Source organism: Saimiri boliviensis, chromosome 5 (genome assembly GCF_048565385.1).
Source record: "Saimiri boliviensis isolate mSaiBol1 chromosome 5, mSaiBol1.pri, whole genome shotgun sequence".
Lineage (NCBI taxonomy): Eukaryota > Metazoa > Chordata > Mammalia > Primates > Cebidae > Saimiri > Saimiri boliviensis.
Genome location: NC_133453.1, coordinates 18270086 through 18296618, shown reverse-complemented (window position 1 = coordinate 18296618; position 26533 = coordinate 18270086). Strand labels below are relative to the sequence as shown.

The 26533-nt window shown below is 36.3% G+C and overlaps 1 protein-coding gene across 6 annotated transcripts in view; it reads left to right on the top strand.

Moving 5' to 3' along the window:
* ACSL3 (acyl-CoA synthetase long chain family member 3) overlaps positions 1–22674 on the top strand; it is a 77026-nt gene extending 54352 nt beyond the window's left edge. For all 6 annotated transcript variants that reach the window (XM_039469818.2, XM_074398963.1, XM_039469817.2 and 3 more), the window contains 10 exons: positions 1139–1289; positions 2555–2678; positions 2924–2995; positions 4331–4470; positions 6803–6975; positions 8942–9016; positions 10699–10890; positions 13000–13114; positions 14434–14591; positions 22396–22674. In XM_039469818.2, the coding sequence (XP_039325752.1) occupies positions 1139–1289; positions 2555–2678; positions 2924–2995; positions 4331–4470; positions 6803–6975; positions 8942–9016; positions 10699–10890; positions 13000–13114; positions 14434–14591; positions 22396–22553 (1358 nt within the window). In that variant the 3' untranslated portion in view covers positions 22554–22674. The remainder of the gene's footprint in view (positions 1–1138; positions 1290–2554; positions 2679–2923; positions 2996–4330; positions 4471–6802; positions 6976–8941; positions 9017–10698; positions 10891–12999; positions 13115–14433; positions 14592–22395) is intronic.
* Positions 22675–26533: the final 3859 nt, after the last annotated feature.

Here is a 26533-nt window from a genome sequence, read left to right as displayed (position 1 = left end):
GGGAATGGAGGTGTTGGAGAAGGGTGATAGGGTGCTGTGGGTTGAAGGAGTGAAGGGCTGATTTGGAAGTAAAGAACTTCCAAGCGTAAACATTATTTAAGAATTATATCTTGACTGACAGGAGAGGCAGTGTATTTTATTGGGAATACATTTAAATAATTTTTTCATACTCATTTAGAAGTCCACATGTAGAGTAGTTCTGGGAATAGTTCAGACAGACCAACGGTGCCAACCATGACCTATTTTTCTTTGTTCTTCTGCTGTACCACCTCTATAGCTTGTTGGCTGTTGTCCTTAGGCTTGGAGTCTTCTGATTTCAAATGGTTCACATTGTCTTTTAATGCAGGACTCTGAGTGTAGCCAGGTTAGTCACCACTGTGAAGGAGTGAATGGTTTTTAACAAACCCCTAGATGCTGTAGACCAACCTACCCTTATTTCTTAGTTGAATTACTGGGATAATCTTGTCTCCCTGATTCCTTTTTTCCCTTTCTAAAGTTAGCCACACAGCAGCAGCCAAAGTGAGATAAGAACACACTCCTGTTCAAAACAACGTTGTTTTACACCCAGAGCAAAGTCCAAAGTTCTTCCCATGGCCTTTGAAGTCCCGTGTGTGGTCCCCGTGTGTGGTCCCCGGTAGCCACTTTACCATCATTTCCTGCCACTCTTCCTCTTGCTCACTCTGTTCCGGCCACACTCCTTGCTGGTCTTTTGATGTACTGAGCCCATTCCCACCTTTGGATCTTTGCATTTCCTTCTAATTAGAACACTCTTCTCCCAGTTCCAGGGTTTTCATGGCTCCCTTCCTTACTTTATTCAGGCCTTTGCTAAAGTAACAAGTCTACAGAGATGTTTTCCCAGACGTTTCCATCCAAATAGCATCTCTTGTCGTCCTTCTCACCTTGTCTTGCTTCAGTTTTCTTCATAGGTTAATCTGTTTGTATATCCCAATAGAATAGATCCTTCCTTACATTCAGGGACTTGATCTATTTTGTTGAGCTCAGTGTAATTAATGTTTGTTGAATTCAGTTAAATTAATTTGATAGGGCTGGTTATTTGATTGAATTGATTATGGAAGGAAATTGCTGAAACAGCAGAATCTCATAAAGTGTATGTGCTTGTGTTTTCTCTTCACTGCAGAAAACCAACCTCATAGCAAACCGTTGCCTTCAGATATCGCAGTAATCATGTACACAAGTGGATCCACAGGACTTCCAAAGGGAGTCATGATCTCGCATAGTAACATCATTGCTGGTATAACTGGGATGGCAGAAAGGATTCCAGAACTGGGGTATGTCATTGTAGAGTAACATCGAGTAGTTAAGTATTTAGGTCTGTTATAATGTTAGCATTTGTGTCATTTTATTAATGTATCATTAAATTAGTCCTTCAGAGTCTGTTTATAGTAGGCATTTCTGTAAAACATAAAAAAGGGCATTAAAATTATTGGCAAAATAGTTATAGTGAGGTTTAAAATATATAGATATTTATGTTTTAAAAAGTACAGAAGTTAACTTTTTATAGTTGTAAATCTTTTAAATTATGTTAATCAGCCTGTATTACTGCCTCTGTAGTTGTTTTTATATCTAAATACAATTCAGGTGAACAGGTAATCTGTCCAGTAAGTATTTGTTGAGCTTCAGTATTCAGCCTCTGACTTTTCTTATTAATACGGATTCCAGTGGTAGCAGCGAAAGTTAGAGTAGAGCAGGAAAGAGACTGTTGGAGAAAACCAGATGGAAGTTTGAGGGACTGTCAAGCAAACATTGCCAGAGACGCAGTCAGTATTCTCGTGACCAATAGGGTACAGCGATTGGATATTTTTAATGGTTTTAGGCACAGAAATTACAAGCTTACATGCACACACATGCAGTTGCTATGGGATTGAACTTGGGGATCGAGGAATTTCTCTGTATGCATACATTTCTGAAAAGATTAAATGCAACAGCTTTCTTACAGGTTTGCCTCAGTTGCCTTCTACATTTTGGGTGTGGGGGCAGCTCTTGAAGCAAATACACGTATATACACACACATTTTCTATATATTGCTATCTAATTTATTATATAATCCAATTCCCAGAACAAGCATCTCATCTGTAAAATTTCTGGTAGACAGTTGTGGGTTCTCCTCTTCTGGTTGGCAACCCATTAGATGTAAAGACCGTTTCCTCCTCGGATGATTTTTTTCTGTTCTTCAGAAGAACCCTATATTATTATTTGTTTAAGCCGCTGTGTCTTCTATCTCAGTACTTTGCTTCAGTGGTGTTTATAATTCCTGAGTGCTTTTAAGTAGGACTGGAAACAGCACTCCTTCCTTCCACCTCCTTCCTCACTTTTAGATTGAGCTGTAATTCTTTTTCCCTAATATCCCCAGCGTCTGTCTGTCTCTGTCTCTCTCTCTCTGTCTTCCAACCACACACACACTTGACCAGCAAATGAATGCCCTGGGGCCCTTCCACGTGCCTTCAAGCTTGCTCCCATTGCTCCCTTCAAGCTTGCTCCCTTTTGGCAGAGACAGAACCTGACCTTTGTTTCTGTTGTCTCCCTTTTCTTTTAGAGAGGAAGATGTCTACATTGGATATTTGCCTCTGGCCCACGTTCTGGAATTAAGTGCTGAGCTGGTCTGTCTTTCTCATGGATGCCGCATTGGCTACTCTTCACCACAGACTTTAGCAGATCAGGTCAGTTAAATGTCTGCAGCTTGAAATACTAAAAAGGTATAATTAGTTTTAATCCTTTTTTTTAAGGTAGTATGACAGTATAAGAATGATGGTTCATTTAAAAATGAGCTTTAGCCTCTTAAGTGCTTCTTAGACTATAAGTACAGTAAAATAACTTCTAATATGCTTTTTGATCTAAGAATACCATTGAATTTTAAAAATAAGGATCACTTCATATGGATTGCTTTTTCCTCTCTATTTTATAGTCTTCAAAAATTAAAAAAGGAAGCAAAGGGGATACATCCATGTTGAAACCAACGCTGATGGCAGCAGTTCCGGTAGGAAGTGACTCTTACTTAATATTTTGTGTTAAAGAACTATCACCCACCACAAAGCGTTAGTGCTAGTGAAAATATGTTGTTGACAAGGTAGTTTATGTAGGATTTATTCCTTATTGATTATGGGTATTGCCTTAGGCACTACAGGATTTCTTCAGTCTTGCTTTACCTTTTTTTCTTATTTACTAAGCACTAAATTTCAACTTATATATTAAATTATCAGCTCCTTTCCCTAAATACCTTCTTGTTAAAATAAAAATTATTTTCATGATACCTGTTTGTGAATTCATTGATACTTGAAGCATCTTGGGCGATAGGAGGGAAAGTGTGAGATTACCTCCTTCTGAGCAGGTTGTATAGTTACCTCCTGAGTCCTCAGAGAAGTCTGGCCTAAACACGAAACAAAGTAACAGAGAAGCTGGTGCAACTTTGAATGACTCAGGAGAGGCTGATATAATACAGAGGCCTGTGAATAAGACAGGGGAAATGGGACAGCTGTGGTTTTCTGGCTCTTCATTAGTAGGCTGAGTTTGTTTGGAAATGATGGAATTATTGTCAGATACCTAAATGCTTATGTCAAGAATAATTACATAGTTACTTCAAAGTAAATATAAATAATCAGTAGTTTTGTAGTTTCTGTAATTATAGTTTCTTAACTAGTATCCTACTTAGTTCACTTAAAAATGACATAATTTAAAATTATGGAGGGAACATTATTTTAAGTCATTAAAGTATACTTCACATTAATGGACCTAGCAACCAAAATGCAGTGCAGACAAAGAAAACTTCCTGGTGCAATATTGAGACAAATAGCCAAACAAAAACCCTAAAACATCCTGTGGTCCTTTTGTGAGCAAAGAATGTGGTACTGTGTATTTTTATAAGATAAAGTTAGGAAATTTTTAAAATCATTTCAGATGGTTCATTTATTTCATGAGTAGGTTTTAGTTCAGAATTAGTAAGATAAGCAAAGAAATATAAAAAATTATTAATAGTTAATAAATAATAATTATTAACAAAAGCCCTAAGGCTTTTCTGTTCTTTCTTACAATTTATATGAGTATCTCAATATATTTCTGCATTTAAAAATTATTTTTGTAGAAACTTTATTTTTAAACTAATTGTGGTTCTGTTTCAAAATTTGATCTTGAAAGGATACAACTTTTTGAAAAATTCAAAAAAATTTTTTTCTTGCTGAAGCACATCCACAGTTGAAGAATACATCTTTTAAAATTCCTTAATATTGCTAGAAATATTAACCTGATGCTAAGATTTGAATATGTAAGGCAGCTGTTATCATCATTAACTATGTTAAACTCATTTTTATACATTTAGGAAATCATGGATCGGATCTACAAAAATGTCATGAATAAAGTGAATGAAATGAGTAGTTTTCAACGTAATCTATTTATTCTGGCCTATAATTACAAAATGGAACAGATTTCAAAAGGACGTAATACTCCACTGTGCAATAGGTAAGTAGACTCTCTACCTCCCTCTTTGTCTCCTTGATAATTTAATCATTTAGTTCACATTAATAGCCCACTTAATTGAGATGATTATAAGAAATACATTTAGTTCATAGAGTCAAGGGAATTCCTTTAAAAAATTCCATCCTGGCTGGGTGCAGTGGCTCATGCCTGTAATCCCAGCATTTGGGAGGCCGAGGCAGGAGATCACCTGAGGTCAGGAATTAGAGACCAGCCTGGCCAACATGGCAAAACCCCATCTCTACTAAAAATACAAAATGTAGTGGGGCTTGGTGGCATGCACCTGTAGTCTCAGTTGTTAGGGAGGCTGAGGCAGGAGAGTCACTTGAACCCAGGAGGCGGAAGCTGCAGTGAGATGAGATCACGCCACTGCACTCCAGCCTGGGCGACAGAGCGAGACTCTTGTCTCAAAAAATAAAAATGAAAAATCCATCCTGACATGGGAGGATTGCTTAAGGCCAGGAGTTCAAGACCAGCCTGGGTAACATAGCAAGACTCCCTCTCTGCTTAATTGGGCATGGTGTCACATACCTGTAATCCCAGCTACTTCAGGGCTGAAGTGGGAGGATCGTTTGGGCTCCCAGTGGGAGGAGGATCGTTCGGGCCTGGGAGCAATAACCACTCCACCCTGAGTGAGAGTGAGACTCTGTCTCTTTTAAAAACAAATAAAACAGCCTGTATAACAATATGGGCAGTTTTAAAAAACCTTCAATGTCATTGAAAGCTTGTTTTCATTTAAGATTTTGCTATTTGTGTGTTTACATTTTCTGTGAACACTTAGATAGTTTTAATTATTTTGAGAAGTAGCTTCTTTTTTGCTTTTTATTTCAGTATGAATATAATTAAATGCTTGTGTTTAAAGCGTTATATGATGAGTTTTATTCCAACTTGTATTTTTATAGCATTAATAGAGTACATAGATTTATGAGTTTATCATAAAATAGTTTAGAAGTTAGAAAATGGAAATATATGACAAAGTATTTTTGTGGGAATATTAATATGTAGTTTTCAGATGCTTCACATAATTTAGAGCTTTATAAGTTGGATAACTAACGTAATCCCGCCTTACGTTAGTTATTTCTTTAGTGAGCTATAAAGTTGACCCTCTGTTTCCACAGGTTCCACATCTTTAGATTCAACCAACCATGGATCAAAAATATTCTGGGGGAAAAAAAAACAATAAAATATAAATTTATATAAACAATATAAATTCTATGTAAATAGTTGTTATACTGTATTGTCTTTTTCATTGTTGTTATAAAGTATATACTTTATAACTATAAAGTATATAAAGTATATATACTTTATAACTATAAAGTATATAAAGTATATATACTTTATAACTATAAAGTATATAAAGTATATATACTTTATAACTATAAAGTATATAAAGTATATAAAGTATATAAAGTTATACTTTATAACAACAATGAAAAAGACAATACAGTATAACTACATAGAATTTATATTGTATTAGATATTATAAGTAATATAGAGATTTAAAATATTTTGGAGGCTGCGTGTAAGCTTCATGCAAATACTATGCCATACTATCCAATTTTATATAAGGGACTTATATAAAAGTCTGAGGATTTTGGTATCCAGAGGACTGGATGCCAAGGGATAACTGTAAAAGCTGATTTGAAAAGTCTGTTAATATCATTTTTTAAAAAATGGTTGCCATGTAGTCTTTACCTTTTTTAAAGGTCGTTTTGTTTATTTAAGTACTACCTTTCCTTTTTGATCAAAGCAGTCTTTTCATTAGGGTATTTTCAAAAACGTCAATTAGATGTTTAACTTGTTTCTTTCTTTAATACCTCACAGATAATTTACTAGATTATTTTTAACAAACATTTCAAAGCTTGAATTAGTGAAACTTTGAAAACATTGTCGTGTGCAAATAATACACATTTCTAATAAAGCAAATTAAAGCAAAATTTAATTTGATTTTAATATATTTTATAAAGATGGTAGGGTTGTTCAGTATTAATATAGTATATAATGATACGTATGTTATGTAAGTAATCAATGAAACTGGCCATAAGCAAAGGTTTTCCCGTCACTGTACAAAACTAAACCTGACAATTCAAATTCAAATATTACTTGAAAAGCTCTTAAGAGGAAATTATAAATTTTGACCTTGTTGAACTTCATAAAATTGTTTGGGGCTCAAGAGAATCTCCAAATTGGCTGTGTGACTTTGGATAAGTAACTTAATCTCAAAATCTCTCATATCAGAACTGGGGAGTTCGTTTAAATGATTTGGAAAATCCCATTCAATTTAAAAATCCTGTGGTTCTCTAATTTTTTTCTTTAGCTTTGTTTTCCAGAAAGTCCGAAGCTTGCTAGGGGGAAATATTCGTCTCCTGTTGTGTGGTGGTGCTCCACTTTCTGCAGCCACACAGCGATTCATGAACATCTGTTTCTGCTGTCCTGTTGGTCAGGGATATGGACTCACTGAATCTGCTGGGGCCGGAACAATTACAGAAGGTAGTGTTCTCTATGGCCAGAGACTGGGGTGTGATGCCAGGCAGGTTTTGGGGGTAGTTTTGGGATGTTTCCTGCAAATATATAGGAGAAGAGTAGAAAGGTGTTTGTGAGGCAGAATAATGGTAAATATCAAGTACTGTAATACTGATATGAATTTTTAGAATGCATTAGGTACATCTAGGCTCAATAATTCATCTAGAGGAGTTTTTGTATCAAATTATGATATGTAATATTAAAAACCACTTAGCATTCTGGAAAGAAACTTTTGTAACAAACATACTATTTTGTGTACATTTATTTTCTCACATCAGTTACTAAATTTCTTTTTATGTAGAAAAAATAAGGTGTTTTTGTTTAGTTGGGTAAGTATATTAAGGCTCAGGTTCAGAAATGTTTATGAGGATTTCTGTGAGTGTTAGAGAGGAATTAGGTTCAGGTCTGGGGAATACTATTACCAGAGTTTATCACAGGGATGTGGTTGAGAAGGGGATCTGCCACCTAATTAGCAGTTCTGAGATGAATTGTGTAGGGCCTCACGTGTCCCATTTATGGGAGAAAGTTATTTTGCTTTCCAGTACGACGTAAAGTTACGCTTCTACTTTGTATTTGCTATATACTGATAGATATGAAACCTCATAACTGATTTTTCCCTATTTATTTTGAGTGCCTCTGTGTAGCATTTTCATGCATTACTTCATGTTTCAGTTTTTTAATGTTCTTTGTGTTTTATATATTTTTGGAAGCTACTTCTAAGTCAGTCATGTTAGAAATAAGCAATTTTCAATACATGCATGCAGGGTTTCTTCTGACGATCCTTAATTTCTTCTCTTTTTAAGATTCAAATGGAATGATTAATCAGTAACAGTTTATGTTGTAAATAAAAATCTTTAAAGTTAAATATCAGCCTTTCGTTTCTGATACTTGATCTTCGAAGAGGAAACACAATGTAATAGTAATTCATAATAGTGGAGGGTTCTTTCCTTACATCCTTGAAAGCTACCAGTTTTATTCTTCAGCCTGGCTCTTGAGCTTGTACTGTATTAATTTTTTTTTTTTTTTTTTTGAGACTGAGTTTCGCTCTTGTTACCCAGGCTGGAGTGCAATGACGCGATCTCGGCTCACCGCAACCTCCGTCTCCTGGGTTCAGGCAATTCTCCTGCCTCAGCCTCCTGAGGAGCTGAGATTACAGGCACGCGTCACCATGCCCAGCTAATTTTTTGCATTTTTAGTAGAGACGGGGTTTCACCATGTTGACCACGATGGTCTCGATCTCTTGACCTTGTGATCCACCCGCCTCGGCCTCCCAAAGTGCTGGGATTACAGGCTTGAGCCACCGCGCCCGGCATTGTATTAATTTTAAATAGGGTGTGATAGCATAAGCTGATGGAAGCCTGCAGAGGCCTCACTCTGAAATGGTGATAATTACATGGGAAAAGATTAGAGAGGTGTTTTGTACTGCACATCTATGAGTCCTAATAAGAAAGAATAGATGTAAACCATTATGTTCATCATCCTTTAAGACAGGGACTACAAACTCATGAACCAGGCAGCTACCTATTTAAATGAGTCAAGTGGGCCCTGATGTAACGGTGTAATGGGTAAGGGTTGATTCTGGGGCAACAGTAGCAGGCATGCCCTGTCTAACAGAGTCCGTTAGTTCTTGCTGTACCTGAAATGTGGGCCCATTGTTGCTGGCGATTCTACACTTACATGTAAAATTTTCTGATTTTTAAGAATGGCAATAAGTAATTTAAAAACAAACAAACAAAAAACCCTTGTAGGCCAAAAAATACGACTATGCAGGCTTCACAGCCTGTGGTTCACCAATATGTGATTTCTGCTTTTAAGGATTCTCTGGGAGTATCTCAGCTTTGGGATAAATCATCATTTTTGGTAATTTAGAAAAATGAAGTAATTTATTAACTACTGTTCTCAAATGCTTTTTTTTTTTTCATTTAATTTCTAGTGTGGGACTACAATACTGGCAGAGTGGGCGCACCATTAATTTGCTGTGAAATCAAATTAAAAAACTGGGAGGAAGGTAATAAACGATTTTAACCACGGAGTATTAATTTTTAAAGTATTAAACTTTAAAATTAGAATCACTTTAAAATTAGTGTTTCACTTTCTTCCTTTAGAATGTAAATACCCATAAATGCTCATTGTTATCCTTTGTAATAGATGTATTTTATCTCGAACTATATGAATGCGCTTATTTTGTTTTGTCAAGATGTTTCTGAAGAGCTGTAATTGTTTTTATTTTACTTATTATATAGAGGCGAGTAGAATTGTGGCAAAAACTTGAGAAATGTACTAGTAAGTGAATAATAAATTAGGAATGATCCTAACTTTATCTTGCAGCAGTAAAATTATAAAGTATTTTATGAAATTGTTGGATTTTTACATGATTTTTTTTCTTTCTTTTTTTCTGAGGGCTTCAACCTAGTATTATCAGAAGGAAATTTTCACTGTAATTCCATAAAAGTCTGTAGCTTATGCCATTTAAAGTAATGGTCACTTAAAAATCTTATTTGATCCTGTTAAAATAAACAAATTATCTGTGTTTTATTGGGATGCACCTTTCCTCCACACCAAGTAAAGATAAAGATTCTGGTCCGGCGTGGTGGCTCACACCTGTAATCCTAGCACTTTGGGAGGCCAAGGCGGGTGGATCACCAGGTCAGGAGTTCGAGACCAGCTTGGCCAACATGGTGAAACTCCATCTCTACTAAAAATACAAAAATTAGCTGGGTGTGGTAGCACATGCCTATAATCCCAGCTACTCAGGAGGCTGAGGCAGGAGAATCATTGGAACCTGGGTTGGAGATTGCGGTGAGCCAAGATCGCACCATTGCACTCCAGCTTGGGTGACAGAGTGAGACTCTAAATAAATAAATAAATAATCTAAGGCTTGGATGTCATTTTTTAGCTATCTTTAGTCAAATTAGTGAAAATATTTAACAAATTTAAGATTAGAATCATTTTGAAATTATCTGTAAGAATAAATTTTAATATGTAGTAACTCAATCTTTTTTTTTTTTTTTGAGAGAGAGTTTCACTCTTGTTGTCCAGGCTGGAGTGGAGTGTCATGGTGTCAGCTCCATGCAACCTCTGCCTCCCAGGTTCAAGCAATTATCCTGTCTTAGCCTCTTGAGTAGCTGGGATTACAGGCACCTGCCAGCACATCCAGCTAATTTTTTATTTTTAGTAAAGACTGGGTTTCACCATGCTGGCCAGGCTGGTCTTGAACTCCTGACCTCAAGTGATCCACACTCCTCAGCCTCCCAAAGTGCTGGGATTACAGATGTGAGCCACTGCACCCAGCAGTAACTCAGTCTTATATAGGGATTTGTTCTATTAGGGTTGCATGACTTAATATTTCTATCAGTTTATCAGTATGATATTTAAGACCTTGAAGAATCTTTCAGATAGTTTATCTCTGTTGTATACATAATTTTATGCAACAAATGGAAGATGTTGGATTTTAGAGTGTAATTTTTTTCTTGGAATAGAAGTTTGAAAACATACATGCTTATGGTTTAGCAACTGAGATTTTGTGCCTAGTGTTAAATTGATAAACTTTGTTCATTCATAGTCTCTGCCTTTTTTCCTTTGGGATATTCTAATTGGATTAAAATAAAATGTCCCTATTTAGTAACTAATCATTTCAAATTTTCATGTATTGTGTTTAACTCAAAATAAACTCAATTATTATTTTATTAGGTGGATACTTTAATACTGATAAACCACACCCCAGGGGTGAAATTCTTATTGGGGGCCAAAATGTGACAATGGGATACTACAAAAATGAAGCAAAAACAAAAGCTGATTTCTTTGAAGATGAAAATGGACAGAGGTGGCTCTGTACTGGGGATATTGGAGAGTTTGATCCTGATGGATGCTTAAAAATTATTGGTAAGTCATCTACATTTTTTTTGAAAATGAGTGTTTCTGAAGTGGTTTCATACAAGAAGTACAATATGTTCAGAGAAGGTGTTTAATAATGTAAATGTTTATGTTATATTAGTTTGGGCTATTGCGTCATTCCTGGAACATAGGATATTATGGACTGTAGAATTTATGAGGCCTGACATGTTATGAGTTCCCGAAGATGGTTCAGTAGCAGTGGTATTTTTAATTACTATTAGGCAACCTTCAGTCATTCTTTCCTTCCTGTGTAGGGAATACTCATTTCTTTGAATTATTTGACATTTAGAGCTGTCATAGTCTGAACTGCACCCTTGCCTTAACCAGGAGAACAAAAGAAAACCAGGCAACTTAAGTACTGTGACCCATATGGGGTGAAAAATACCTTCTTCTGCTCCTCTTTTTAGGTTTTTTTTTTTTTTTAAAAAGTCAATGGCATTTCTATACCTGTCATGCTAACTAGAAACCTAGGGGGAGATTCAAAACTGTTCTCTTCAGTCAGCTTCTCATACCTATTTTGTATCCCACTAGTTTATTTTATGAGCTATGCTTCAGAATCATACTCTTCTCTTTTTGTCTCTTGCCTGATCATTGGTCAGGCCTGCACCTTCTGCCATCCTCTCCCAAGAATTTCTTCTCTCTTGCCATGCTTACCCCCCTAAAACACACCCTCTCACTACTACCATGTAATTGCTAAACAAGGATCTTACTGGCCACACCGTTTAATGTCTCCTGCAAGTTCAGTTGAGGGTGCCTCTGTTAACATTGTTCAGTTCTTCGCCTTCATTGTTAGTTGTTTCCCTCCTCCTCCTTGATGCTGCTGAAATTAGAGCTGATGTTTTTCTGGCTTTTGCCAGTACTGTTGCCTGACTACCCCTCACTCTTCCCTTAGGACTCAGCTCAAGCAGCTGAGCATAGTGACTCGGGCCGGTAATTCCAGCTACTTGGGAGGCTGAGGTAGTAGTATCACAGAAGCCCAGGAGGCCATGATTGTGCCACAGCACTCCAATATGGGCAACAGAGTGAGACCTTGTCTCAAAACCAACCAGCCAACCAACCAGCCAACCAACCAACCAACCAACCAACCAACCAACCAACTAACCAACCCACCCTCAGCTCAGGCCTCACTTGCAAGAATTTTTTCCAATCCCCAGGTTGTAGAACCTTCACTTAGCACTACCGTTATAGTACCAGTGTACTGAAGTAATATGTTTTTGCATTATGCTTGTCTCCAGTTAGGTTGTGAGCTTGCAGTTGGCATTGAATATCTTCTTCACCTGCCTGGTACTAATGGATACCAGGCATAAACCTGTTCAGAAGAACATACTTGGAGCCCTGCTAATGGGGTTCATAAAATAGAATCTCTCTTAATTGTCCCTCTTCTCTCTTCTCTTTTCTCTCCTCTCTTCTCTCCTCTCTTCTCTCCTCTCTTCTCTCCTCTCTTCTCTCCTCTCTTCTCTTCTCTCTTCTCTCCTCTCTTCTCTTCTCTCTTCTCTTCTCTCGTCTCGTCTCTTCTCTCGTCTCTTCTCGTCTGTCTCTTCCCTTCTCTTCCCCTCTTTCTCTCTTCCCCCCTTTCCCCCTTCCCCCCTTCCCCTCTCCTCTCCTCTCCTTTCGATGTAGTCTTATTCAGGCTGACATGCAGTGGCATGATCTCAGCTTACTGCAGCCTCCGCCTCCCGGTTTCAAGCAATTCTTCTGCCTCAGCCTCCTAAGTAGCTGGGATTACAGGCATGCACCATCGTGCCCAGCAAATTTTGTATTTTTAGTAGAGATGGGCTCTCACCATGTTGACCACGCTGGTCTTGAATTCCCAACCTCCTTATCTGCCCTCCTCAGCCTCCCAAAGAGCTGGGATTACAGATGGGAGCCACTCCACCCAGCCTGTTTTTCTTTTGAAAGCATGTATTTAACAGTGTAAAAATTAGGGCTTTATTTTAATATGTGCTTTTAATTTCAGCATAACCATTATTGCTTAATTTTGCAAAGTTTAAATAATTGGATAGCAAATTACTTAGAGAATGGCCAGTATTTATGTATGTATTAAATGTTAATATTATTCAGTGTTTTCTCCTCTCTACCTTTCTTTGTTTTGCACAGATCGTAAAAAGGACCTTGTTAAACTACAGGCAGGAGAATATGTTTCCCTTGGGAAAGTAGAGGCAGCTTTGAAGAATCTTCCACTAGTAGATAACATTTGTGCGTATGCAAACAGGTAAGAAAGTAGAATTCACACTGCTTTTACTTAAAACATTTACTGTCTATAGACACTTTCTACCTTTATGGACATTCTTCGTAAAATTGTTCCAAGAACTCTTCTTATCTATTACCTGTGGGAGTGGCCTCCTTCTCATTACAGCCATTAGCTGACCCTTTCCTCGCAAGGCTTCACCAATATCTATATCTGTCTCTTTCTTTCTCTCTCTCTCTCTCTCTCTCTCTCTCTTTCTCTCTTTCTCTCTTTCTCTCTCTGTCTCTGTCTCTCTCTCTCTCTCTGTCTGTCCCTGTTTTCTGCTTTACATCTCACTGCACTGTCCCACGTAGGGAAGTGAAGAAAATAAAATCTTCCTTCATGCTGCCTTGGTACACCTAACTACCTGTCCCTCAGCATGGGAAGCTTCACAGAACTGCTACAGAGAAATGGGGACTAAAGAAGTGGCAGTGAGCAGCGTGCTGCTTAGTACTTACTCTCTGCCTTACACTGAGCCTGCTCAGTACTCCAAACAGGGCCCGGGGTTCCTACTATAAGCTGTACAGCCTAGCGCACAGCATCCCCAACTTATGGTGATAAAGAGGCAGCTGGGAACCTGTCTACAACAGTTGCATAATTATTATGGGAAAATAAAATCTGTTACCAGAAAAACTAATTTAGAAACAGATGTTGGGGGTACAGCTCAAGTTAGAAATGAATCGCATTTATTTATGAATGATTCTGATCTTTAACTAGTATTTTCTTTAGTGGTGTTACAGTTCTGGATTTATTTATGTGATAGTGACCAGAAGTATCCCCTTCCTGATGTTACTGTTTTGTGGTCTTCAAAAAAGTATCTGCCTTCATTGGGCATAGTCAGAGTTCCTCTATCAATACAAATTCTCATGATAACAAAAGAAAAAATGAATATATTCACATTATTTTGATTCATTGCTGATTTTTTTAGTTTTTATGTTAGATTTAGTTTTTTAAAACCTGTGCCATTGATAGTCAGTGTTTAAAGATGAATTTTCTAATATTTGTAATTTTCTTTTAAAATTTGTACATGGCACTATTCATAAACAGTTTTTCATAGTTGAAATTTATCATGAAATGTCAGATTAAGGTTTATTTAGCAATGAACTCTGCCAAAGCATTGGAACATATTATGAATCAAACAGTGAAACTTGGCAGTTGTGTGAAATGGGTATGCCAGTGCCAAGTATGGCACATGCATTTAAAAAAACAGTGAAGTTATTTACTAGCTGTCACTGTAATCATAACCGCAGTTAACACAGTATACCGTTTGGTTCCTTATCTAAGTTGTCCTTTCTGTATTTCAGTTATCATTCTTATGTCATTGGATTTGTTGTGCCAAATCAAAAGGAACTAACTGAACTAGCTCGAAAGAAAGGACTTAAAGGGACTTGGGAAGAGCTGTGTAACAGTTGTGAAATGGAAAATGAGGTACTTAAAGTGCTTTCCGAAGCTGCTATTTCAGGTGAGTATTCTGTGATACTAAGAACTGAGATGGGAGGAGAGTACCTATATGCATTCAACTTGTTATAAGGTTTAGGGTTCATCACTTCCTGCTTAGAAACCATTTCTACTATTAGTATATGCAAGAGTAAACTTAATAGTTCCCCATTCAAGCCCTGCTTCGCAAATTATCCACTCCCACCAAACTGATTTACATGTATCTTGAATGTTCTTGTCCCTGCAACCTTTGCTTTCTGGGTTGATCCTTTCTCTTTATCTCAGCTGTTGCTCTTCAAGGCCTTGCTCATTTTCCTGGCCACACTAGCTCATAGTGATCAGGCCAGAACTTCTTTTGAAACTTTATACAGTGTTAGAGTCCTGGTAATTGGTTGTACTAATAGTCCCATAACCATTTTTGGTGGGGTGAGGGGTGCCATAGACTAGTTTAGTATTGTTGGTTTAATAAAAACATCTGTGTCTTTTGAGTTGTTGTGTCAAGCACAAAATAAGCATTAATTTTATTTTTATTATTATTAATTTTAAGCGACAGGATCTCTTCTGTTGCCCAGAATGGAATACAGTGACACAATCATAGCTTACTGCAGCCTTGAACTCCCAGGCTCAAGCGATTCTTCTTCCTCAGCCCCCCAAATAGCTAGGACTACCAGTACATGTCACTGCGCCTAGCTAATTTTAAAGAAGTTGTTGGTCTTGTTTTGTTGTTGAGATGCAGTCTCACTCTGTTGGCCAGGCTGGTCTTGAACTCCTGGGCTCCAGCGAGCCTCCCAGCTTAGCCGCCTGAGGACCTGGGTGGGACAATAGGCATGTGTCACCATTCCAGGTGCCACCATTTACTTTTTAGTCTCCACATTTCAGTAATGTCAGATTCTTTAAACTCACCCCTGTGGTACATTGCTTAGTGATTTTGCTCATAGTGTATATTCCTTTGGAAACCACTCCTGAAACACGTTTAATCTTTGAAGACTCAAACCTTGTGTATTATTTCTGTGTTTACTTTTACAAGTTAGAGTTAATACATCTTTTTTTACTCCCAAGGCACTTTATGTCTTTAGTTTTGCATATTCTTTTATTGTAGTAAAAATCTTAATTCAGTTTACTATCTTATCATTTTAGATAATACAATTCAGTAGTGTTAATTATATTTACATTATTGTGCAACTGATATTTAGAACTTTTTCATGTTGTAAAACTAAAACACTTTACCCATTACACTAATTCCCCTTCTTCTTCTCTCTCTTCCTGCCACCTTTTTACTTTCTGTTTCTAAAATTTTGACCACTTAAGGTACTTCATACATGTGGAGTCATACAGTATTTTGTGACTGGCTTATTTAGCATAGTGTATCTTCAAGATTTATTCATATTGTACTGTGTGACAGGATTTTTCTTTTTCAGGGTATATAATATTCCATTGTATGAATATTGCACATTTTCTTTATCCATTCATCTGTCTTTGGACATGTGGGTTGCTTCTGCCTCTTGGGTACTGTGAATAATGCTGTGATGAACATAGCTATGGCTGTGAGATTCTGCTTTGAATTATTTTGTATATATACCCAGAAATGAGATTGTTAAGATCCTATGGTAATTATTACTACTATATTTAATTTTCTGAGGAAACTGCATACTGTGTTCCATAATGACTGTTGATTTATATTCACACAAACAGTGTACAAGGGTTTCCATTTCTCCACATCCTCACCAACGTTTGTTATACTTTTTTTCCCCCCTAATATCCATTCTAACAGACGTGAAGGGATATCTCATTGTGGTTTTGATTCGCATTTCTCTTTTTATTAATTATGTTGGGCATCTTATATATGCTTGTTGGCCATTTATATATCTTCTTCAGAAAATTGTCTATCCAAGTCCTTTGCCCATTTTAAAATCAGGATTCCCCCCACCCCACCCCCATAGTTAAGTTTTACAAGTTTCTTATAAATTCTGAACATGTATTAGTGTGTTCCCACACTGCTATAAAGACATACCTGAGACTGAGTAATTTATAAAGGAAAGAGGTTTAATTAGCATGGTTCTGCATGGGTCAAGGAGGCCTCAGAAAACTTACAATTCTGGCAGAAGGGGAGAGAGAGAAGCAAAGACACTTCTTATGTGGCAGCAAGAGAGAGAGCAAAGAAGCGAAGCGGGAAGAGCCCCTTATAAAACCATCAGATACTGTGAGATCCCACTTACCATCACGAGAACAACGTGGGGAAACCACACCCATGATCCAGTCACCTCCCATCAAGTCCTGCCCTTGACATGTGGGGATTATAATTTGAGATGAGATTTGGGTGGGGACCCAGAGCCAACCCTTGTCAAGACATTAACTCCTTATGAAATACATGATTTGAAAGTATTTTCTCCCATTCTGTAGGTTGTCTTGATTGTCTCTTGATTGTTTCCTTTGTTGCACAGAAATTTTTCAGTTTCGTGTAGTCACACTTGGATTTTCCGCTTTTGTTGTCTGTGCTTTTAGTGTCATTTCTAAAATGTTATGTTGTGAGTTTTTCTGTATGTTTCCTTGTAGTCATTTATAGTTTTAGGTCTTTAATCCATTTTGAGTTAATTTTTGTATATGGCATAAGGGTCCAGTTTCATTTTTTTGCATGCAGGTATCCAGTTTTCCCAACACCATAGGTTGAAGAGGCTGTCTTTTCTCCGTTATGGAGTCTTGACACCCTTGTCAAAAATTATTTGGTCATCTATATATGCAAGGATTTGTTTCTGAGCTCTCTGTTCTGTTCCATTAATCTGTCTGTCTTTATGGCAGTACCACACTGTCTTGATCACTATTATTTAGTGTAGTATGTTTTGAAATCAGAAAGAGGAGGCCTCCTACTTTGTTCTACTTTTTAAATATTTTTTTTGACTATTTGGGGCCCCTCGAGGTTCTGTGTGAATTTTAGGATTTTTTTTTTTCTTCCTGCAAAAATGCCATTGGAATTTTGATAAGGATTTTATTGAATCTGTGTATTGCTTTGGATTGTATGGATATTTTAATGATATTGAGTCTTCCTGTCCACTAATACAGGACATGTTTGCTTTTATTTGTGTCTTTTAAAATTTCTTCTAGCAACATTTTGTAGTTTGTCGTGTACAAGCCTTTCACCTTCTTGGTTAGTTTATTCCTAAGTATTTGATCCTTTTTTGATGCTACATTAAGTGGTATTGTTTTCTTTCTTTCTTTTGCAGAACAGTCGTTGTTAGTGTATAGATAAGCAGTTGATTTTTCATGTTGATTTTTTTATCCTGCAACTTTGCTGGAATCTTTGTTAGTTGTAAAGGTGTGTGTCTTTAGCGTTTTCTACATATAATCTGTTTTCTTATTGATCTTCTGATCTACTTATAAATGAAAGTTGGATATTGAAATCTCCTTATTGCATTGTTTTCTGTTTCTCCCCCTAGTTATGTAAGTGTTTGCTTCATATATTTAGAAACTCTCAAGTTAGGTGTATATTTATAATTGTTATATCATCCTGGAGAATTGACTCTTTCATCGTGATAATTGATGTCCTTCTTTGTCTTTTATCTTAAAGTCTATTTTTCTTTGTCTTTTGTCTTAAAGACAATTTTTGTCTTAAAGTCTATTTTATTTAAGTATGGCCATCGATTTAGGTTCTTACTTGCATGGAATATCCATTTCTATCCTTCACTTTAGGCTATTCATGTCCTTAGATCTAAAATGTTTCTTGTGGACAGCATATACTTGGGTCTTGTTTTATATTCAGTTGGTCACTGTATCTTATAATTGGGCATTGAATCAGCATTTACATTTCAGGTAATTACTGATATGAAAGATTTTTCATATCTATTTTCATTTTGTGAACTATTTTCTGTGTATCTTAGAGCTTTTCCTCTCTTGCTACCTTCTTTTGTTTTGTTGATTTTTTTTTTTTTTGTAATTATATTCTTTGATTCCCTTGTCTTTTATCTTTGCGTATGTTCTATAGATGTTTTCTTTGTGGTTGTCAGTGCAGTTACATAAAACATTTTAAAATTATAACAATCTATTTTAGTCTGATAACAGCTTAATCTTCTATTTCATCTAAAAACTTGACTCCTTTATATCTTTGCTCCTCCCTCAAAAGATACGTCTTTCTTATTGTGTAGTCATTGATATAGATTCATAATTACTTTTTGTCTTTGTTTTATAAATTCTATACCAGATTTAAATGACTTATGCACCTATATCAAATTACTTTAGAATTCTGTATTTGTCTATGTATTTACCTTTACCAAGGAGTCTTGTAATTTCTTAACGGTTTTGTGTTAACCATTACTATTTGTTTTCCTTTTGCTTTAACTTGAAGGACTCCTTTCATTATTTTTTGTAGGGCAGGTCTAGTGGTGATAAACTCCCTCTACTTTTGTTTATCAAGGAGTCTTAATTTTTCCTTTATTTTTGAAGGACAGGTGTAGGTTACAGTATTCTTGATTGACAATTGTTTTTTTCTTTTAGTATTTTGAATAGTACTCCTTTCTAACCTGCTGGCTTTCTGCTGATAAATGATAGTTCAATGAGAAGTTCCTTGTATGTGATGAGTCATTTTTTTCTTGCTGCTTTCAGGAATTTTTGTGACTTTTGACAGCTTGATGGCAAGTGTGTTTTGGTGTAGTTCTCTTCCTAGTGGAGCGTTTTGAGCTTCTTGAATTTATACTCCCATTTCTCTTCTCAGATATAGGAAGGTTTTGGCCGTGATTTCTTCAAATAAGCTTTCTGCTCCATTCTCTCTTTTCCTTCTGAACTCCTATAGTGAACATTTTCCCACTTGATGGTGTCCCATCTGTTCCTGAGGTTCTCTTCATTTCTCTTCATTTTTACATTTTTGCTCCTCTGTCTTAGTAATTTCAGAGGTCCTGTCTTTGAGTTCATAGATTCTTTTTTCTACCTGGTCAAGTCACTGTTGATCCTCTAGTGAATTCTTCAATTTATTTATTGTATTTAGTTCCAGAATTTCTATTTGGTTCTTCATTAAAATTTTTTTTATTTCACTTATATTTTCATTTTGTTCATGCATTGCTTTCTTGGTTTTGTTCAGATGTCTGTACTCTCTTGTCATTCATTGAGCATTCTTATGATAGTTATTTTGAATTATTTGGTAGTTCATATATCTCCATGTCTATCAGGGCTTTATTTCTGGAGATTTAATTTGATGTTTTGGTAGTCTCTGTTTTTCTGTTTCTTTGTATATTTTTATTTTTGTTGGGTTGTCAGCATTTGAAAAATCAGCTACCTTTCTCTGTCTTGCCGTCTGCTTTTGTATCGAGAAGACTTCGTCCAGTCAGGCCTGCTAAAGATTCTAGAACCAGCCATCTTAAGCCTTTTCTGAGGCTGTGTTCTCTCTGGGTTTGTGGGGTACAATCTAATTGAAGAGGTTTACCGGTTTCTACTCAGGAGGTCCCTATGGTGTCTATGATACTGTGGCTTTACTGATGCTGTAGTGAATCATGGTACTGGAGCTCTACCTAGTGTCCATCTTTGATACTGCAGCCTCTGGTGCAAGTTAATCTTTGTTTTTGACAGCTCTCAACCTGGTTCCCTGTTCCTGTTATTTAGAGTCAGGAAAGACAGAAGCCAGTTCCTTGTGCCCCAGAAGTCAAAATATTGGATGTATGTACTGCTGCTTTACTTTGCTAGGGAGAAGTCAGAAGTTGGGGATTCTTCCCTATTACTTTCTACCGTGCTGAGGGGAGGGTCTCTGGCAAGCAAATGCCTTCCGCTTTTCTACCAGCCTTTGATGCGGGTTGGTTTCCTGCTGTCCCAGAGGGCAGGAACCTCTTAATTACTTTCTGAGATTTTTGCACAGGCAATAGGTAGGCCCATATATATTGTTAAATCCATGTTTCTATAGGGGGAGGAGAGACTGCGTTTTCCTATTTTGTCATCTTGCTGACATCATTCCTTAACACATTTCTTTTGTGTATCATATGGCCAGCTGTTTACCCATTTCCCTTTGTTAGATTGCATGCCACTTGAGAAACTCCTCGTTTTTTTTTTTGTTTGTTTGTTTTTTGAGGCGGAGTTTCACTCTTGTTACCCAGGCTGGAGTGCAATGGCGCGATCTCGGCTCACCGCAACCTCCGCCTCCTGGGTTCAGGCAATTCTCCTGCCTCAGCCTCCTGACTAGCTGGGATTACAGGCACGCGCCACCATGCCCAGCTAATTTTTTGTATTTTTAGTAGAGACGGGGTTTCACCATGTTGACCAGGATGGTCTCGATCTCTTGACCTCGTGATCCACCCGCCTCGGCCTCCCAAAGTGCTGGGATTACAGGCGTGAGCCACCGCGCCCGGCCGTTTTTTGTATTTTTAAAAGAATGTTTAGTAAAGCACTTTATGCATAGTAATGGTTTTTAAAAAATATTTGTTGAATGAATGCTTAGAAAATTAAAATTTAGTCCTACTGACCACATGGTGTTTCAATACTACGTCTGCCCTTTGACCTCCTTTAAATGCCTTCCTTTCCTTCCTCCCTCTCTCCCTCCTTCCATTTGCTACTATCATGAATCTCCTGAATGTCAGGCAGTATGTTAGGACCCAGTAGTGAGTGAACATTCTGTCTCCACACAGCTTGTAGGGAATATCCTGGTTCAATGACATAATTGTCTTAAACTTTATTATTTTTTAATTTCTGAAGTAAATGTGCTCTGTATAATAAATTCAAGGAAAACAAATAGTTATAAAGGAAATGGTGAATTTCCCTGTTTCCTTTCTCCTGGATACCAGGCTCTAGACGTGTGCAGTTCATAGCTTGGTATGTATCCTTCTACACGTCTAGCTGCATATAAGTTTATGCATCCTGTGCTGCAACTTACCTTTTTTTTTTTTTTTTAACCCAACAGTTTGCATTTATGCAACATATAATGGAGTTTCATTCAGTGAAGGACTGCATCTATGACAGTAGTCACATAAGATTACTATCATATTTTTACTCCCTTTTCTGTGTTTAGATACACTTAAATACACACTTAACCACTGTGTTACAGTTAACCTACGGTATTCAGCACAGTAACATACTGTGCAGGTTTGTAGCCTAGGAGCAATAGGCTATATATAATGCACCCTAGATGTATAGTAGGCTGTATCTACATTTGTGTAAGATACACTATGATGCTCCCATCATGGCAAAACTGCCACGTGATGCATTTCTCAGAACTTATCCCTGTCATTAAGAGATGCATGACTGTATTGGATACCCTATTAGATACCTGCATAAATCTATTTTTTTTTTCTATGAGGTGGGGTCTTGCTCTGTTGCCCAGGATGGAATGCATAGCACGATTATAGCTTACTGCATCTTCAGAACTCCTGGGCTCAAGTGGTCCTCCCACCTCAGCCTCCTGAGTAAGTGGTAATACAAGCTTATGCCACTATACTCAGCTCATGTTTTTTATTTCTATTAAAATTTTTTTTTAAGTTATTTATTTTCAAGACAAGGTCTCACTGTGTTGCCTAGTCTGGCCTCAAACTCCTGACCTCAAGCCATCCTCCTGCTTGAGCCTTCAGAGTTACTGGAATTACAGGTATGAGCCACCATGCCTGGCTCTAACTTGTTTTGGTGACAGAGTTATATTGTATTTTGTTCCTATATCGTATTTTATTTAACTCATTCCCCTATTGATGGGACTTGTTAAATAGTTTATTGTTTTACTTATGTTAGTATTTTGAGGAATAGATTCTTTAGAAGTGACATTCATGAGCCACTTGGTTGTGCATTTTGATGGGTACTCAAAAAGTAAGGAAGTTAACACTATTTGATAAGAACCTAAATACCTTTTCTTTCTTTTTTAAAAATCATTTTAGCAAGTCTGGAAAAGTTTGAAATTCCAGTAAAAATTCGTTTGAGCCCTGAACCGTGGACCCCTGAAACTGGTCTGGTGACAGATGCCTTCAAGCTGAAACGCAAAGAGCTTAAAACACATTACCAGGCGGACATCGAGCGAATGTATGGAAGAAAATAATTATTCTCTTCTGGCATCAGTTGCTACAGTGAGCTCAGATCAAATAGGAAAATACTTGAAATGCATGTCTCAAGGTGCGAGGCAAACTCCATTCTTCATATTCAACCTAAACTGTTACTTCTCATGACGTCACCAGTTTTAACTGACAGGATTAGTAAAACATTAAGACAGCAAACTTGTGTCTGTCTCTTCTTTCATTTTCCCCGTCACCAACTTACTACGACTGTACTTGTCAGTATGAGAATTTTTCTGAATCATATTGGGGAAGCAGTGATTTTAAAACCTCAAGTTTTTAAACATGATTTATATGTTCTGTATAATGTTCAGTTTGTAACTTTTTAAAGTTTGGATGTATAGAGGGATAAACAGGAAATATAAGAATTGGTTATTTGGGGGACTTTTTTACTCTATTTAAAAAGACAAAGGTATTGTTAAGAAATTATGTAAATTTCAAATGCTTATGAATCAAATCATTGTTGAACAAAAGATTTGTTGCTGTGTAATTACTGTCTTGTATGCATCTGAGAGAAATAAATATACCTGTACTTATGTTTTAAGAAATTGAGATCTTGCGAATATATGCCTGTCAGTGTCTTCTTTATATATTTATTTTTTATTAGAAAACATGAAGTTTGGTTGGTGATGCATGAAACAAAATAGCAAGAGAGGGTTATGGTTTAATAGTAAGTGAGGTAACACAGCACGTGTAGCACCAGTTGATAATTAGTCTTCCGTAGCTTACTATCAAAATGTTCAGTGTCTTCTACTTAGCTGTTGAAACTAGGAACATATCCAAACTTAAATGGAAGCAATTCTGAAAGAGAGGATAGAATTTAAAAAACAAAGAGTATATAAAGTTATTCTTTGAATATTTCATTGACTATATGTACATTGAGTTGTCTATATTTATAAACCCATTAGTCATGGAAAATTATCCCAAACGCTCCTACTTTTAGTCTAGATATTTCATCATATATCTAATTTTAAAATTAGTATTTTTTCATGGTTTGCACTGATGCACGTGTATATGTGTGTGAGAGAGTCAGTGGTAGCTTATTTCAAAATTAAAAAGCATCCTTTCTACTATAATCTTTCTACACTAGAAAATGAAATAATTTAGAATGCATTTGATAATAGCATTCTCACTAAGATACATGAGAATTTAACTTTATGACCACCTGAGTTAAAATTAATTTATAGGTTTTGATGTCAGTGTTGGAGTTATTTGTGATTCAGAAACACTGCTTGTGTACTACATAGTAAGTCTTTTCATATATACTGCTTGTCTATTGTTATTTCTGGATTATCAAGAGTAATAGTGCACCAGCTAGGATGTGCTCAAATCAGGACTTAAATCCTAGGCACCACATTTGTTATGTCAGACTAGTTATTTTCTTGATTTTCAGTTACTGTAGACAACAAAAGGCAAAAAGGTAAGAACATAGGTCTGTGTAAAATACGGGGAGTCTTAGGAGCAGCCACGACAGTGTATGTGTGTTCAGTCACTTCACAAAAATCGTATGTGGAGACATTGCAATACAGTGTTTGTTTTGTTTTCAACTTTTCTTGTATTCTTGTATATTTGTATTATGTTTTGAATGCTTTTTTTCATAGCTAAATATTAATAATGTTTGGGATAACTGCCAAGAAGAAGTAAAAATATTAAAGTAAATGGAACTTTTACATGAGGATGCTGTGATCTAAAAATTAAATCTGGGTGGGTGGAGAGAATTCGTTTCTGATGCCTTGTCTTTAGAATAATTGTTTTCAGATGATTTTAAAAAAAGATTGTATTTAGGAAAAAAGTGTTAATGCTTCAAAGGAGAGATACTGACTGTGACCTGAAATAATGTCAGATGAATATGTAGCTGATCACTAATGGAACCATCTAATGGGGCAGGCTTAAACTATCTGGTTCCTTTTGTTTTCTCATATGAAGTTTATAATTCCTTTCAGTCCTAAAATGTCAGATGCCAGGTGTCAAATGCCACAGTAGAACATGAAATTAAATAGAGTCCCTTTTAAACAGATTTCTCTGTAAGCAAAACCATCTTTAGTGACTTAAAAAATAATACTGTTTAAAATTACCCTTTCAAGAAAAAAAAAAAAAAAAACACTTGAAGAAACCACCCAACAATTATGACTCATATAAGAAACACTGGTTTAACCAGGAGATCTTTGGGAAGGAAATAAATTTCAAAGTGCGAAATCTAATACAAATATCTGACAATAGGATATGGATCTAAAAGAATGGTTCTGAAGAACTGTTGTTTACTGGGAATAAACTAAGCTGTATGAAGAATTCGTCAACATTTCATGTTCCTATGAGTTTAGCAGCTTACAGCACGGACTGGGGGCCACCTCCATTTTTCTTCCACCCTTCCTCCACTGACACGCATCTTAGCAGAAACTTAATTAAAAAGTTTTTGCTGGCAAAGGACAAACCTGAAAGTAAGTAGTATCTACTTTCTAAATACTACTCTGCTTTTCAGTAGTGGAATTGATTAGATATTTATAATGTTCTCTAAAGCTTGTAAGTTTTTCAGCAACGTTTAAAAATAGATTTAACCTGGAATAACTTTTCTGTTTGCTGCTGAAATATTCGTGATATTACCGTTTTTAAACAACTAGTCCCTGTGATACAACTTTAAAAAATTTGAAAAAGTTTTTAAAAATCTCCGATGTGTGGGCTCCTTTTTTTCCCTCAGAATTATGTACATCTGTGGTGTTTTACAGGGGGAATCTACTTTTAAACAGTGTACATATTGGACCACACTGAAATGTGATACATCCTTTCTCTACTTAAAATTGGTTATTTACTGTGAGTTCATTTCCGATGTATTCTTGGTTGTTGCTGTTTTCTGCCTGAAGACATGTATATCATAAAGAGAGCTACATGGTATGGACTATTTATTTGTAATTTGACATGAAGTTTGAAGAATAAAGATATATAAAAATTAAAGTTTCTGATATTAAAGCTCTTAATATATTGGGTGTTTTTTTTTTCTTTTGGTTTTGTTTTTTAAGAAAAGTTCTTTCCATAACAGTGAAACTTTGATATTTCTGAAATACTTGTTGAAGAAGGAGTTTGGGGAATTTTCCATCCTGGCCGACTAACCTAACCAAGGGGACATTTTTTTATTCTAGAAATTCTGTATTAATCTACCTTATTTCCTAACCTTTTTATATTCTAAGTTTTCCCTAACCCTTCTTGAATTCCTTCTTTCCATTCTTCCTTTTTGGTTTTGACTGCCCAGAAGCTGTGCTGTTAGCATTTTAAATTCCAAAATACTCATACAGCATCAAGTCTTGAATAGAGATGGTAAATTAGAATTTGGCATCAACATTAATGGGGTAAAATCTACAATGTGAAAGAAATACTTAAGTTTTGTGCCAACATTTAATTTAGCGATTGTGGGAGGAAGAGTTGTATCATACGGTATTTCAGAAACTCACCTCCCCCACCCACTCCCTCTTTGACTGCCAGTCAATATTTGTTTCTGGGTACATGTAACTCATACTTTTGTTTCTGTGTGTAATCCTGTAACAAAACCAGTTTAAGGTATTTCTAAATAAACATTTGGCATCTTTTCTCTGTGTGTTTTGCATTAACTTAGGCAGTTTTGCCTCATTTCTCTTCATTAACTTTGCCCAGGTTATTCTTTTAAGCTGGTAACTTAATATTTCTACCACATCAAATATGCAAGTGATTTTAGGATGAGGCTGGTCTATATTGTCATGGAATGGTTTTTATGGCATAACATAAAACAGTTTTTATATATTAGATCTGTAACCTGATTTAGGTAATAACATCTTCAATCTTACAAAATCTGCCTCTGATTTTCTCCTAATTAATAGGTCCACATGCAAGCATATGGGCTGCAAGGGCCTGTCTGTTTCAGAATCGCCTCTGTAAACCAGATGCCTTGACGTGGTGCACGCATAGCCCCAGAAGAGATGTTCAGTAACTGGTTTTGAGT